Genomic DNA, 16840 nt, shown 5'->3' with positions numbered 1-16840 from the left:
CATCATTTTTGAAAAACATGAACAGAGTAAAACTTGGAAATATAATTACAAGCAAATAGGTCGATCGATTATGCCTCCGCCCGCGCAAGATGTCAACCCATTGTTATGTTTGATCTCAATAAAAGGTCACGAGAGACAAGTTGAAGAATGTCAGAAGTTTCGAGCTTGAATAATGGTTTGCAAAATGATTATTAAATGGCAAAAGTGAAGACTTTTGACCTTTGATTTGTTGCACCCAAAAATCGAATCGGTTCATCGTTGTTATAGTCCATACCTGCGTCAAATTTGGTTGAAATTCCTTCAGTGGTTCTCAAGTTATCATGGTACCAAAAACCGATAACCGATGGACGGACATCTGCCAACACTGGTTGTAGAATGTAGATGGACGTCAAAAAATCCGAGTGCAATTAATCAGAAGGACCCTGAACAAATTTTAAATTCCTGCCTTTACCGACTGCTGGGAAGGCAATGGCAAACCACCCAACTTAACCTTTGACAAAAAACTGCTTCTGCAGGAGCAACTCTGTCAATTATTGTACACCGATTGATTGAATGCATATAAAGAGGCACAACCTTCTAATAATGGGAATGGTGATGCATCATATAATCAATCAGCTGTGCCAATTTCGATCGTAAAGGTATCTTTAAAACAAGCATGAAGACAGCCATGTAGCATCAGGTCAGGTCAGGTATGGGAGCATGTGCCGGAGAAGTGCGTCGGTAGCATGAAGGCAGCTTTTTGTTTCCCTTTCTCTTCCAATGTGTTGGCACTCTTATCGTCAGACAATAATATGTAGCTCATTCCCCTCCCAAAAATCACAATCACACACCTTAGCTGCTTGATCAAGGTAAAAAGCCACACAGCTGTCCACGGGGTCACGTGGGGGTGCCTCCATTCGCTCCTTTAAACCCTCCAAAAAGGGCAAAAATGCACGGTCATACATGGCAGGTGTGCTGAGTACGAGTACAGCCAAAGATCCAGGTGGCTGTTGAAGATGGAACGCACTGACTACCTGTTCATTGTACCAGGAAACCTATACAGAAAATGATACAAGAAACGAACACAAGAACAGCAATGATGTTATGTATACGAGCAAAGAGCCTATCCTTAGACACATTAATTCCTCCACTTTCACGTATATGACTTACATTACCAAGGATATACACATGAACTTTAGCACAGGAGGCCACCATTCAACTTACCAGGTCTGCATTTCACCACCCCAGTATCCATCACCCATACACACACAAGCACTACCTACAAATCCTGCCAATATCCCCACACTCCTTCAACTGTAATGCTTGTAGACACCTATCAAATTCAAACCTGTCTTCCCCCTTCTACTTTTCAAGGGAGACCATTCCATGTATAAAGAACTCTTCAAGTGAAAGACCCTTGCCTTAAAACTGTCCCAACTCTAATCTTGTTTACTTTCAGGCTCTGGTCCATCATGCTGAAAAATAATCTTCTGAAATTATTTTGTTTATATCCTTCATTATCTGAAACATCTCCATCATATCTCTTCGTAATTAACTCCTTTCGAACATCTCCTTCATGGCATAGTCCAGTGACCCCCCCTCCCTCCCCACCCACCCCAAGACCAATCTAGTCGCTCTACAGTAGTGGTTCTCAAAGTGGTCCCTACCGCCCCCAGTAGGCGCTGGGAACCTTCAGGGGGGCGCTCTAGACTCCACGAGTGGTAGTGGGGCGCTGGCAATGATTTGGGGGGCACTGGTGATTTAGAGGAGCAGCGGCGATTAGGAGCGCTCATTGGGCTTCCTGCAGCCTGAACAGGTTACCCGGCGCCATTCGGCAAATTGGCCATACAATGCCCGTTGCGGTCCTCCTCGTTTGGCGTGGCGCCGTCCAGAGAGAAATTAAAGACAGGCAATGGGACAGGTAGGCCTTTTTGTAAATAATGAACACATTTTAAAATGTATTTATTCTGAAAATCATTAAGTTCTTCAAGCATATTACAGACCTGTTTACCAACAATGCAAGTCAGCGTTTTTTGTTAATGCACACATGGTGTGAATACCTTATGCATGTGTTATGATCCGGCAGCGCAATTCCCAGCGAGGCGCGAGTACTGAGGCCTACAAACATATCTCCTTCTATTCATGGCATCCACGAAAGCATTGTGAAAGAAAGAAAGCGTCCGAGGCATTGTGTTTTAGGCGCGGCATTGTGGTTTAGGCGCGGCATTGTGGTTTAGGCATGCGCTGTTGTAGCTACCGTTGGAAATGTGAAGAAAATTTTTTTTGACGCGCAGGGTGAAAAATCGATGTGCGCGTTGACCAGAGACCGTAAATATATAATTATTGTTTGGCCTTATCACTGGTGTTAGTCTTTCGCCATCTTGGCGTATTGATTTCGTGATTCAAAAAAGCTTCACGTCCGGTCGGCTTCAAGATGTCGGCCTCAAAGAAAAAGTGTCATCAGTATTCCGTTGAATACATCAAGTATGGATTCATTCCATCCCTGACGAACACGCAGTTACCGATGTGTTTGTTGTGTGGTATCACGCTGTCCAATGAAGCAATGAAACCATCTCGCCTGAGCGAGCACCTGAGTAAAAAGCACAGTGATAAGGCTCGCGCAGAGGTCAGCTATTTCCAATCGCTGAAAGAGAAATTTGAGAAGCGATCCACGGTAACGACAATGTTCAAAGGCAGCCAAAAGCTCGTGGATAAAGGACTGGAAGCGTCGTACAAGCTGTCATTGCTCATCGCCAGATCTGGAAAACCGTATTCAATCGGCGAACAGTTGATCAAACCGGCTGTTGGGGAAGTGATAAAAACTGTTTTGGGCCAGGATCCGTATCCAGTTCTCTCGTCGATTGCGCTCAGCAATGATTCCGTGGCCAGGAGGATTGATGAAAGGTCATCAGATGTAGAAGATAAGCTGTGTTGTGAGCTGAGAAGCACGCACTTCTCCATCCAGCTCGATGAGTCCACTTTGCGTGACAGTGAAGCTCTGTTACTCTGCTACGTTCGCTTCATCCATGATCAGGAAATGGTGGAAGAATTGTTGTTTGCCCACTCTCTCCAGACCGATAAGAAGGGTTCTTCCATCTTCCAAACGTTGGAGAAGTACTTTACTGATAAGAACATACCGATGGAGAACATTCTCGCTTGCGCGACGGACGGGGCACCAGCGACGGTTGGCCGCCAGCGTGGTTTTATTGCGCTTCTGAAGAACCAGGTACCGTCCGTGTTCGCCATTCACTGTGTCGTGCACCGCCAGCATCTTGTAGCAAAAGCTCTCGGCACCAGACTTCATACATCACTCCAAATAGTAATCAAAGCAGTGAATAAAATCAAGGTGTCGTCTCTGCATGATCGGCTGTTTCGTCAGCTTTGCCAGGAGAATGATGAACCATTCGAGAGGCTCTTGTTGCATACCGAAGTTCGATGGTTGTCCAAAGGCACTTGTTTGACCCGTTTCCATGCCCTCTTCTCGACAGTGGTCGAGTTTCTGTCGGAAATTGATACCGAGTTATCGGAGAAAGTGAATGTGATTGAGCATGATGTGGCTTACCTCGCGGACATATTCAGTATACTGAATGATGTCAACAAACAACTCCAGGGTGACCATATGACGCTGATTAAAGCAAAGAAAGTGATCGGCGCGTTCGTAACCAAGGCGACTCTGCACAGGGAAACCCTCGGCCGCAGAGATATGTACCACTTTCCCCGGTTGGCAAAGGACACTGTTGTTTCTGATGAAGAGCTGCTCGTTTATTGCAATCACCTTGAGAAGATTCGTGGAGATATGGAGCAGCGTTTCAGAGACATGCTAGAACTGTCGGTGCCAGCATGGGTGATCAACCCATTCAAATGTGACATTCGAGATGTGAAGCGCGAATTACAGGACGAAATTATCAACTTGTGGAATGATCATGAGGTGAAGGCAAGATTCTCGCAGCATGAATACGGGAAATTCTGGATTCTGGAGCGGGTCGAATACCCCTCAATGTGGACAGAGGCAGAACTGCTGCTGATGGCGTTCCCCACATCATACCTCGTTGAAAGAGGGTTCAGCGCCGTGATGGTGCTGCTGACCAAGTATCGAAACCGCCTTGACATTACCAAGAGGGGCGATCTGTGTCTCTCCCTCACCGAGATGGAGCCAGACGTTCGTAATCTCGCCGCGAGTCACCAGGCCCACCCTTCACACTAACGGTATTTGGACCTGTGATAACAGATTCCCAGTTTGCCTCACCTGGACCTGTTCTGCTGAAACATTGTAGGTAGTGCAAAATCAAATAGTAAAGTAAAATATTATTCAGAAAATATTTGGCTTCTGTTATTTTTGCTTCCTATCTACATAAATTCGGACTTTCCTATTGCCCACTGGGTGTCGGACCACGAACGATAGGACAAGGGGGCATTGGGCCGGTCCAAGAGGGCAGAAGGGGGCGGTAGTCAAAAAAAAGATTGAGAACTAGTGCTCTACAGTATACACTGAAACCATCTCCATCCCAGTTTTTATTCCTTCCTCAGACATGGTGACCAAAACTGGACACTATTCCAGGTGAGGCCTCACTAAATGTGTGATGTATCAGTAGTTTATGATAATGCATGCATACATGGGTGCACCAGGGCGTGGTTAAGGCAGTCATGTGACCCGCCCATGTTCCCATGATGTGCTGTGCTGTGCCAGTGTCCAGATTAAACCTATTGTTCCCACTTCAGGCTTCGTCTCTCTTCTTGAGTACATTACAGTGGTGACGAGGATGTCTTTGCGCATCGGCATATTGCGTGAATATGCAGTGGGGGATGATTGGGAAGACTATGCTGATCATCTGAAGCAGTACCTCGTAGCACACAAAATGGACACTGATGTGGACGCTGAAAGACTGCGAGCTGTATTACTGACCATATGCGGCGCTCCGACGTACAGCCTCATGAAAGATCTTCTTGCCCCAGCCAAACCTTCTGACAAGTCGTACGAAGAGCTCGTCATTCTCGTGAAAAGACATCACCCGAAACCGGGTAAGATAGTCTCGAGATATACATTTTTTACCCACCATGGTCAAGATGGTCAGTCAGCATCCGAGTTTGTGGCCGACTCGCCGAACATTGTGAGTTTACAGATAATCTCGAAGAGATGTGTGATTTCTTTATAATTGGCATCAATGACGACTCAATTCTGCGGAAACTCCTTTCTGAATCCGACCCCAATTTGGCTAAAAGCATGGAAATAGCCACTGTGTATGCAAACTGCTGAGAGCCTGCGTGTGATCTCTAACAAGTCAAAAGTTATCTAGCAGGACCCATCGGTTAACAAGGTAACCTTTGGCTACAAGCGAAACTGTGTTTGCAAGTCACCAAATTCACCTTCATCTACCCTCCGAGAAAGGCTCCTGCACTCTGGTCTGCATCTACTGACTTGAGAACATACACCAAAGGTGGTTCCTGTCGTTGGCTCAGGTAACATAACTGTAGGATATGGAAACAGCACTCATGTCCTACCACGACTGATAGTGCGTGGAGAAGGACCAACTCTTCGGCTGAGATTGGTTACGAATAATCAGACTTCATTGGAGTGACGTAAACAGAGTTTCCAACTCTGATGCTGGATACGATACCATGCTGAACAAGTACCCTGGCCTGTTCAGCAATGGTGTTGGCACCTTTCCAGGGCCCAAAGTGAGGATTCCTGGTTCTGCAGATGTTTAGTCATTGTTCCATAAAGCTAGACCTGTGCCCTACATGATGTGATCAATGATCGAATGTGAGCTTGACCGCCCGCAAAGTGAGGGCATAATCTCACCAGTCGAGTACTCCAACTGGGCGGCACCTATCGTTTCAATACTCAAAGCAGATGGAACACTGCACATCTGTGGGGACTACAAAACAACAACCAACCACCATTCAAAGCTGGATGTCTACCCTTTGTCCAAAGCAGAGGATCTGTTTACCACTCTCATGGGTGGCCAGACATTCACTCAGCTTGACTTGACCAATGCTGATGCTCAAATGGAACTGGATGATGATTCCAAGCCCTATACATGAATCAACACTCATCGAGGACTCCACATGTACAACAGATGCCCATTTGGCATGCGCTCTGCTGCACCAATCATCCAAAGCAAGATGGAGACATTATTGAAAACTGCACCAAAGACAGTCGTATTTCAGGACGACATACCAGTGACTGGCAAGTCACAACATGAACACCTCACAAACCGAAACAAAGTCCTCAATCGGCTGTCACAAGCTGGGTTATGCCTAAGGCATGAGAAGTGTACCTTTATAGCACGTGAAGTTATATACCTGGGTCATCAAATCTCCTGTCAAGGCATTTTGCCCTCTCTGAGCAAAGTTGAAGCAATTGCGAATGCACCAATGCCACAAAACATTTCAGTACTTCGTGCATTCCTGGGTATGTTGACCGACTTTGGTAATTTCCTGCCTCAACTAAACACAACCGTCGAGCCTCTGCATCTTCTCCTCAGGAAAGACATTGTCTGGAACTGGGAAGTTGTCCAAACAAGAGCGTTCAAGGCCGCTAAAACCGTGCTGTCCTCCTTGCCATTACGACCCATCCAAGGAACTTGTTCTCAGTTATGATAGCTCTTTATGTAGCATCGGGTGTGCGTTGTTGCAAACATATGGAACCGGTAATCTCCAGCCTGTTGCATGTGCATCATGAACCCTATCTGACACTGAACGTCGCTATGCTCAAGTAGAACGAGAGGCATTGGCGTGTGTCTGGGCCACCTTAAAGATGCATCAATAAAGTCTTTGGAAGACATTTTACCATTGAGACTGATCACAAACCCTTGTTAGGTCTCCTGGGAGGAACCAGAGTTATTCTGCCCACATCCTCAGGTCGTGTACAACGTTGGGCGTTGACCCTTGCCGGTTAAGGAAATGTACTGTTCTGACGCGCTCAGTCGCTTGCCGGGTCCCATAACCATCCCAGAACCTCCGCAATCTGGTGATATTCATTTCATGGCCAACGTCATTCACGATGAGGTGCCCGTAACCGCGAAGCGGTTTGCTTGTGCTACCAATAGCAATCGAGATTTATCCCAAATTAAATGCTGTGTTATGTCAGGTGATTGGGCATCACTACCGGAAGGAACGAAACCATACCTCATCCGGAAGGATGGGCTCTCTATTGATGCAGACTGCCTGCTTCGGGGTAGCCGAGTGATAATTCCGCCTAAACTCCGTGGGAAAATTATCAGTGAACTCCACAATGCTCATCCAGGCGGAGTCACCATGAAGGGTCTTGCCCAAGCCCATGTTCGGTGGCCTGGTTTGGACAGTGACATCGAGTCCAGTGCACGCCATTGTTACACTTGTCAAGCCCATGCCAAGACACCGCCACAGTCTCTATTGGCCTTGTGATCGTGGCCATCAAAACCATGGTCCAGACTACATGTCGACCATGCTGGTCCATTTCAAGGGAAGCTTTTCCTCATCATAGATGATGCCCACTCCAAATGGATTGAAGCTCTCGTGGTGCCATCCTCATCCTCTGCTGTAACAATTGAAGCTCGACGTACCATGTTCGCACAACATGGTATTCCAAACTCCGTTGTGTCATATAATGGATCATCATTTATGAGTTCAGTTTCATAACTTTTGTAAAATGAATGGCATGAAGCACCGCACATCTGCCCCCTACAAACCTTCCAGTAATGGTAAAGCCAAACGTGATGTTCAGGTCATCAAGAATGGTCTAAGCCGCGTCAAGGAAGGCTCCATTCAATCTTGTCTCACCTGTGTGTTGAACAACTACCGCACCAGACCACATCAAACCACCGGTCGCTCACCTGCCAAGCTTCTGATGGGTCGTGAATTGACAACACGGTTACCATTCGTGTAACGGTCGAGGTCGAGAATAACAGGTATCAACAGAAACGCAATCACGACCGAACGTCTGTATACCGCAACTTCCAGATCAACAATCCTGTACACACGTTGAACTCCGGATGTGGAACCAAGTGGTTATCTGGCATCGTGAGACAACATTCATGAAATGATGTTTCTTGTGAAGTTGTGTGAAAGATGCATACGTAAACATGTTCACCAACTCAGGTTACGTCATGAGGAGTCAAACATTGAACCGGCTCAAGTGCCTTTGTCACCCACTCCTGGATTAACACCAACCTGAGTTTGAACCTGAGGTGTTTCCTCATGAAAGCTTTTCACTCATCAATGTACCTGACTGAACTCCTTCCCGACCCTGTACCCCTTATTGAGAAACCCACAGCAGTCGCAAGCAACGACAGCCCTCTACTGGGACAGCTCGTGTCGGTAAGCCTCCTGAGTGTCTCGATTTGTTACAATTAAAAAGGGGGGGGGGAGATGTGATGTGTCAGTTTATACTAATGCATACATACTGTTCATGGGTGCACCGGGGCGTGGTTAAGGGAAGTCACGTGACCCGCCCATGTTCTGATGCGGCGCTGTGCCGTGCTATGCTGTGGTGCCCGCATTGGGATTAAACCTACTGTTCCCACTTCAGAATCTTCGTCCCTGTTCATGGAGTACAGTACATTACAAAATGGTATTTTATTATGAAGCTGATCAAATATAAACCCTTCATTTAAATTTCTCACAAGAGCCTGGTGTGGCTCAGTGGTCAAGGCGGTGGCTTGGGATCCTCGGGGTCCTGAGTTCGAGCCCCGCTGGCCGCTGAATTAACATCAGGGGGGTTGACTCAGCGGCTTTGGATCCTTGGGGTCCTGAGTTCAAGCCCCGCTGGCCGCTGAATTAACATCAGGGGGTTGACTCAGTGGCTTTGGATCCTTGGGGTCCTGAGTTCGAGCCCCGCTGGCCGCTGAATTAACATCAGGGGGGTTGACTCAGCGGCTTTGGATCCTTGGGGTCCTGAGTTCGAGCCCCGCTGGCCGCTGAATTAACATCAGGGGGGTTGACTCAGCGGCTTTGGATCCTTGGGGTCCTGGGTTCGAGCCCCGCTGGCCGCTGAATTAACATCAGGGGGTTGACTCAGCGGCTTGGGATCCTCGGGGTCCTGAGTTCGAGCCCCGCTGGCCACCGAATTAACATCAGGGGGTTGACTCAGCGGCTTGGGATCCTCGGGGTCCTGAGTTCGAGCCCCGCTGGCCACTGAATTAACATCAGGGAGGTTGACTCAGCCTGTCATCCTTCTGAGGTCAGCGAAATGAGCACCAGTGTACTGGTAATTATCCCTGCAGGGTCGAAGGCGACTGCTCAGGGATGAAGGTTTTCAAACGGTGCGATTTAAATTTCTCGCAAATTATCGATTAAATAATAAGTTTCCGCACTTTTTATCGCAGATATTAGTTTATCGCTGCTCACGTTCCGGACCCATCTATACAATCAGACCTGTACGTGTCCACGAACCAATGTACAAAGAAAGGTGCTGGATTCGAACCCACGGGTCATGGGGTATCATCCTCACTATCCGCATCGACAACACCGTTTTGTCACGGTCGCTCTGCGCCGCGCAGGTTACACCGGTTGTTGTGACGTCATTGACGTCCAACAAATCCACGAGAACTCGAAAATATGAACACGTGACGTCATGACGTGGCTGCACGTTTTCATGCTGTCCTCGTGTAATTTAGCCGCCATGAGGAGCCGGCTATTTTACCGGAAGTTGCGTCGACGCGGCCGGGTGACAATTTCCGGTTGGAAAAGTCAGCTTTAACGATATTTTGCCGGAATGTATAAGCCGTCACAACACGATCTGCATTTCGGACGCGGGGCCTGCTCAACAATATAAATCTTCTTCCTCTTCTTCTTCCTCACCCTCGTCGTCCTCCTCTTCTTCTTCGTCGTCGTCGTCGTCGTCTGCAACGCCTTGACCACGATACTCGTCCACTTCCCTCTGTCTGCAGTCAATGTAAACGTCATTATTTAATTTGCATGAACAACTTTCGTACCTGGAACGGATAACATTCAAAACCCAGTGGAGACAGTTGTTGCCGCAGGGACTGCAACACGGCGTGCCAACCACGTGGAGGCATCACCACCACGAGTGCATCTCGCACACACATTCCAACACCTGATTGACAGTAGTCGGTCGGTCGGTTCTACAGTCACCAAATGCACCACCAATGCTCATGCAAACGACTTTTAAAGGGTCGAGTCACCGGAAGACCCCGAAATAAAACAAGGATAAATGTGTCCACGAGCAGCGTCCTAAAGATTTTGTCGGCTAAAAAAACAACAACAACAACTTCCGATATTTCGTCACGTGCCTTGATTAAGCCAATAGCGAAACGCGTCATAATGTATTTACGATATATAGTGTATTTACGAAATAAATCGTGTATTTACGAAATTACAATACGATAAATGGAATAATCTTTAAATAGTGACGTGAACTTTTCGAAACGTTAAAGCAAATGTCCGAATATATTTAAAAGTTCATGATAGACGCTCTCAAAAGGCACCGTCTATGTGAGGATGTGTTCATGTGCTCAATATTTAAAGAGATCCGGATCTTGTATATACAGGAGACGAGTCCTCGAGATTAAGGTAGTAGTAGTAGTAGTAGTAGCAGCAGCAGCAGCAGCAGCAGCAGCAGCAGCAGCAGCAGCAGCAGCAGCAGCAGCAGCAGCAGCAGCAGCAGCAGCAGCAGCAGCAGCAGCAGCAGCAGCAGCAGCAGCAGCAGCAGCAGCAGCAGCAGCAGCAGCAGCAGCAGCAGCAGCAGCAGCAGCAGCAGCGATAGCAGCGATAGTAGCGATAGTAGCGATAGCGACAAGGCTAACACTGAGTTCTCCATGAATAGCTGCTAAAAACTACAGAACGAGGCATGAGCATAAAACGAATTTGTGAAACGGGCACTCGCAGAGAGCATGAGAGCATATACCTCTGCGAGCTGCAGAGAGCATATACCTTCGCCGCCACGACTGCTTTGCTCTCGGCATGAGTGTGGGGAGGGAACAGAGCAGGGAACATTTTAGTGCTGGTTTCATGTGAATCGGATCAGAATTCACCACGTTATGACCAAAAAACGCACATGCGCAAGCAAGGTCGTGACCCCCCTGACCTTTGACCCCCCCAACCGCTGACAAGAGTAATGACGTCATTGTGTCATGTCGCATATCAATAGATCGGGCATTAAATTCTGAACATTTTGGCATTAGTTTCATGCAAATTGGATAAAAATTGACTTCGCTATGGCAAAAAGACGATTTTGACCTTTTCATGACCTTGACCTTGAGCTTTGACCCGATCGCTCCCAAAATCTAATCAAATGTTCCTTGGATAATAACCAATCATCCCACCAAATTTCATGCGATTCGGTTTAATACTTTTTGAGTTATGCGAATAACAAACAAACACACACACACACATATTCACAAATAAATAAATACACAGCGACCAAAACATAACCTTTCGCAGAATGCGAAGGTAACAAGCGCTGTTACGAACGCACTGCATACATTCAACGGGAGGTGTATAAAGAACGGAGAGCTGTTCACACGTTGTATGCGCTGTTTTATTCCATGACGGTGTAAGCCGCAGCAGTGCCGGCGTTGCCGTGCAAAATCATCACCGAATTTTAATAACTAGTGCGTGCCCGTACGTGCGTGGTCGTACGTGCAAAAAAAAAAGAATTGTGACGTCAATCGTGACGTCATAGTGTGGTGTATTGGCATGGAGCGTTGAGGGGGCGTGGAGCAGTTGTGATAATAGTCACGTGTCTGCAATGCATATAGCTGTTCGCGCCCGCTCGAGGCTCGTAGTAGTGTGCATCCGGGAACGTAATGAACAGAGTTACGACAACCCTCACAGCTCCCCGGACATTACACATAGCACCGTGTCCTGTCATTGGTTTGGTAAATAAATGGCCATAACTTGGGAACTACTTGTCTGATTAATATCAAACCTTGAAAAGGCACATCCACAGGGCCCAAGCAATATACCTGGCAATAGTGTAGTAGATAGTAGAAAAATCGTGCAAATTATGATACAAGCATCAAATTTGGCATTTCTGATCAATTCTGCCCGATTGGCCATTTGAAAATCCAAATTTTGAAAAATTTGTAAAAAAAGAAAAAGAATTGAAGTAACAGCTAGCTGAAATTCTTGAAGCGCAAGTGAACATCCCAGACAGAGAACCAAGGGGCGATGCAGTCATCATTGATGGCTCAGCACATATCAATGCCCTACCTCCACGCACTTCAAAGATATTTGATGACTATGCTAAAGAAGACATCATCCCAAAGGTGGAATCCTATGGTGCCAGGTAGGAGAGGGTGGACGCAGTGTTTGATGTGTACAAGAAGTCAAGTCTATAGTCCGAGGCAAGGTCGAAAAGGGGGCAAGGAATCAGAAGAAGAGTGACAGGAACCAGTAAGACCCCAAGTAACTGGAGAAGCTTTCTTCGGGATGACAGCAACAAGACTGAGCTGTTTCACTTCCTTGCGGAAAAGATGTGTGAAGCACAGACGACAAGCACAGTCATTGTCACAAAAGGAGAAGATGCCATGAGCAACACAAGGAAGTCACTGGATGCTGTGTCTCCATGTTGTCATGAAGAAGCTGACACTCGAATATTTGTACACGCCAGGGATGCAACAACGGATGGTAGCAAGTCCATTATCATTAAGGCTAATGACACGGACGTACTAGTCATAGCAATATCTGTACTGCCATCCTTACAGGAACTAGGACTTGAGAACATGTGGATTGCCTTTGGCCAAGGAGCCAAGGCGCGATGGATTCCAGTCCATGAGGTAGTTTCTGCAATAGGGCCTGAGAAAGCTAGAGGGATCCCATACTTCCATGCGTTCACTGGATGTCACGTCGTGTCTGCCTTCCACGATAAAGGGAAGAAAACTGCATGGCAGACTTGGAACGTCTTCGATGATGTTTCTGAAACATTCACCAATCTCAGCCAGCATCCAACATTGATTCGTGATTTTGACTTTTTGAAGTTTTTTAATTATTATTTTTTTCAAAATTTGGATTTTCAAATGGCCAATCAGGCAGATTTGATTAGAATCCCCTGGAGAACAAATGTGCCAAATTTGATGCTTGTATCATCATTTGCACGATTCCTCTCAAAAATTGCTTTTATCTGCCTCACTGCAAGTTTCAATCAGATGAGACCAGTGGTTGTTGAGAAACAGCGGTCACAGACAGACAGACACACAGAGATTTCTGGAATTATAGATAGATACCCGAATCGGTGACATTATAGTATGAGATGATGATACCCGAATCGGTGACATTATTTCGTTTGCTTTAGATTCCATTATATGTCTTTTGATGCCATGACTGACTGATACTTTGACTTCCTGTGGTTTTCGGTCACTTCGGTGATTCCATGTCGACGTGTGATTGGATGAAGATAATTGACTGGAATTACTGAATGTGGAGACGTAAAGCGATGCTTGTCCGTACAATGTCTGGAAGCTGTAACTCAACTTTAACGGATGGGTTGTACTTAAAGGGATTCCAAGCGCAGAATTAAACTTTTTGGAGTCACTGACTCAATTACATATTAAACTGGGGAGAGAGAGTTCCAGTGATGGCACACTGTAATGTACTCGATGAACAGGGATGAAGACTCCGAAGTGGGAACAATATGTTTAATCTGGACACCAGCACATCGGAACATGGGCGGGTCACGTGACTCCCATTCACCATGCCCCGGTGCACCCATGTATGGATGTATAAGTATAAACCACTGATAGATCACACACGCTCGAATTTTCATTCAAAAATAGGACCGTGTGTCCTGAAGCACACCTGGATCAGGAGCAACAGTCACTTAACTGCCCCCCCCCCCCGCAGGCCCCTCCAGGCCATTATTTTTCTTTATACTGTGAACAAACTTTGGTACGTCATGGGTGATGAAGGTTGCGGTTAAGTTCATAGAAATTGTGTGCGTCGTTTCAGAGAAGAGAGCAAATACCTATTTTGGAGGCTCAAACCCCTGCAGACCCCCCCCCCTAGACCCTGATTTCTTTTTTATGCCGTGAACAAACTTTGGTACATCATGGGGTTATGAAAGTTGTGGTCATGTATCATCGAAATGATGTGCGTAGTTTTGGAGAAAAGAACAAATACCTATTTTGGGGGCTCAAACCCCCGCAGACCCCCCCCCCTAGACCCTGATTTATTATTTTTGCCATGAACAAACTTTGGTACATCATGGGGTTATGAAAGTTGTGGTCATGTATCATCGAAATGATGTGCGTAGTTTTGGAGAAAAGAACAAATACCTTTTTTTTGGGGGGGGGGGTGTCAAAAACCACCCGTATATCCCCCTCAATGAGTGCAGATTTTGATGCGGTCAATACCTCTTCCTTAGGTATCAGATATAAAGCTTGTGGCCAAGTTTCATCAAAATCATGTGTTTTGGTTCAAGTGATAATGACTGAAACGTACACAGACTCACCTCCGGACTCTGCTCGATCGTGTGAGCCTACCGGACTACAGTCCAGGTGAGCTAAAAATGAAACGTTTTGAGCTTGAGTGAATATCTTCTCAATCTCATCATGGATGACTCCTCTTATCCTTTACTATAATTCATGGACTAGTGTTTGTTTGTCGTGCTACTCCTACAGTTCTGGGTCATTTAATGTGTTGGGGTGTTTCTGTCTTTGCCAGTAGTCTTCGGGGTGAGGTGGGGGGGGAGGAGGGGGGACACAAATTCTGTCGCCCGTAGGGCGGGTACTCTGGTCGTGTTAATTTATTGTCTGTGCGTTACCCATCCCTCAGAAGATCTTGAAATTCTGGATCACATCTCCACGCTCTTTCTCCCTCTCTCGTCTATATGCGATGATTAGGGGGAACAGCACCTTAATTCAATCTTTCTGGGTATTCTAGTCTCTGTAGATCTGCGACTAGTCTGGTTGCTTTCTGTTGTGCTTTCTCAACATGGTCCTCATCCTTTTTACCTGCAACGTGTCACAGGTCTACAAGAGGTCATCATCGTCATCGTCCTCGGTTAGTTCTGCTCGAACAGGTCCACGTCACGGAGATAGCCAATCAATCAATCTCCCAGGAGCGACCCACACATCCCTCACATCTATGATGTTGTGCTCTTGCCTTAGTGGAGCCAGGACCACGCAGTCTTCCATTTTGGTGCGTGGGGAGGGGGGGGTGGGCGGCCTGGCATAGGTTTCAGGTGTCGGCAGTGGTGTCGTCGAGTCTGTGTTTGTAATTTAAGAGCTGCGGGTGGTGTCTACAGCGGAGGTGTGCAAGGTGAACACAATCAGACCTGGAGAGTAGTTGGTCTATGTCATGGATTAGTGGAAGTTTACTGCCCAGGTCTACATAGTTGTTTGCTATGGCTCATGTCTCGGGGGTTAACGGGACGAAGTGCGTTGCGTGGGTCTTATAGCTACATCTAATTATATCTCTATCTTCCATTCTATTCTGATTTCCATTCCAACCCTTTCCTTTTAGTCATGGTACAAATCAAATCAAGCAAGCAAACAAACACCCACACAGCCTCCCATGAGCAAATCACAATAAGAACGAAGACGCTGCCCAGCACGCGTATGGCGCACCCTTTCATTCAAATCTGCACGTTAATTTCCAACAGCATTTCACCTTGCTCACCCCTCGCTCACCAAAACTCACCGACTTGACCATCAACATCTCCCGCACACGGGAAAAATATCCCCGCACATCCTCGTACCTCTGTATCGATACAATTCGCCACTAAGCAGAGGCGTGCTGCACGGCTCAGGTCACTCGGACCGCATGATACGGGCACAGGCAACAGACGTTAACAGCAGCAACCGCATCTCACTGTGGATGTCCCAAATGGGCACGCAGGATTGATACAACCCTCGTCCACTCACCAGAACATGGCAGGATGGGCGGCGAAGGGGGTGGGGTGGGGATCGCGTGGGAAGAGCAGTCCAGGAGTTCAGTACAGAGCTCCAGGCTGTGTCACGTCGGATGTGTGAAAGAGACCGCTTTTGGCCCCAGGAGCCTTGCAGGGCGTATCTAGGACCGCTGTGGCCCAATAGAGAAGTGGGATTCGGGTCGTCACCCAACTCTTCACCCGGGGCTTATAAAAGGTGCATCGTGGAGCATCTGCCCTCTTTTTCGCCTGCCTACCTCACCCTCTTTTTCGCTTGTCTGCCTCATCCTCTCCTTCGCCTCTCTGCTCCACCCTCTTATTCACTGCTCCTCGTTGTCTGCCCATCGCTGGATCTACATTCGTGGTTGGTGTGCGACAGACGTTCTTCTGGGACCAGGGCGGAGCACACGTTTCCACGAGCTCTGGCAAAGTGACTAAGCAGGAGATAACGTGCCGACTCTTGAGGCGGGAACGCTCAAGCGGATCGTCCCACGGAGGTACATGTTCCACTTATAGATCTATCTATGACTAGGCGAGGAATATTTTGCCTCACGCATCTTCTCTCCTCTCTCTCTCTCTCTTTCCACCTATCTATTTCATCCCCTTTGGATGCAAAAAAGATCATCCTACTGATTCACAATCACAGTTTCTTCTGGCATGACACTGCACCCCCTCATATTGCACCACAACACACATCCCACTCCCACACCTTAGACACCAGTATTTCTCTCTCCTACCTCCCCCAAAGTGTACTGGGTTGCGTTGGTCGGCCGACCACGCCAGGTATTGCGAGGCCTTTAGTCCTCATCTGCTCCGTTTCTTTCTGGCTATCTCATCATCCTCAGGTGTGTGTGTGTGTGTGTGTGTGTGTGTGTGTGTGTGTGTGTGTGTGTGTGTGTGTGTGTGTGTGTGTGTGTGTGTGTGATGGCACCTGTCATCGCATAAGTTAAGATTGCAGAAGTTCTAAAGGGATAAGTCTGCTCTGTGTCTGCTTTTGTAAATTGCTTGCCTTTTGTCACACCCCACAACTTCCTTGCTATCCTCTGCTGTACA

At 47.2% G+C, this 16840-nt stretch overlaps 2 protein-coding genes across 8 annotated transcripts in view; one reads left to right on the top strand and one right to left on the bottom strand.

Moving 5' to 3' along the window:
- The window catches only part of MMACHC (metabolism of cobalamin associated C), a 33788-nt gene that overhangs the window by 8938 nt on the left and 8010 nt on the right, over positions 1–16840 (bottom strand). For 5 of the 7 annotated variants that reach the window (XR_015059226.1, XR_015059227.1, XM_085885169.1 and 2 more), the window contains exons 1-2: positions 9894–10177; positions 831–1034 (exon numbers count right to left, since the gene is read on the bottom strand). Coding sequence is in view for 5 of the 7 variants with exons in the window: in XM_085885169.1 (XP_085741295.1) it covers positions 831–1034; positions 9894–10007 (318 nt within the window). In the remaining 2 variants the exon portion in view is untranslated. Of the gene's footprint in view, positions 1–830; positions 1035–9333; positions 9450–9893; positions 10178–16840 lie in introns of those variants that run through there. The other 2 variants (XM_085885171.1, XM_085885172.1) reach the window with 2 other exon arrangements.
- LOC147024847 (protein FAM200C-like) lies at positions 2557–4775 on the top strand. The gene has a single exon (XM_085885163.1). It carries the CDS (start codon positions 2663–2665, stop codon positions 4181–4183), a length of 1521 nt encoding a protein of 506 aa, XP_085741289.1. The 5' UTR covers positions 2557–2662; the 3' UTR covers positions 4184–4775.

This window comes from Eptatretus burgeri, chromosome 6 (genome assembly GCF_056783735.1).
Source record: "Eptatretus burgeri isolate ZD-2024b chromosome 6, Ebu_testis_v1, whole genome shotgun sequence".
Taxonomy (NCBI): domain Eukaryota; kingdom Metazoa; phylum Chordata; class Myxini; order Myxiniformes; family Myxinidae; genus Eptatretus; species Eptatretus burgeri.
The sequence above is the reverse complement of the archived record's forward strand: the minus strand, read 5'-3'. Positions and strand labels throughout refer to the sequence as shown.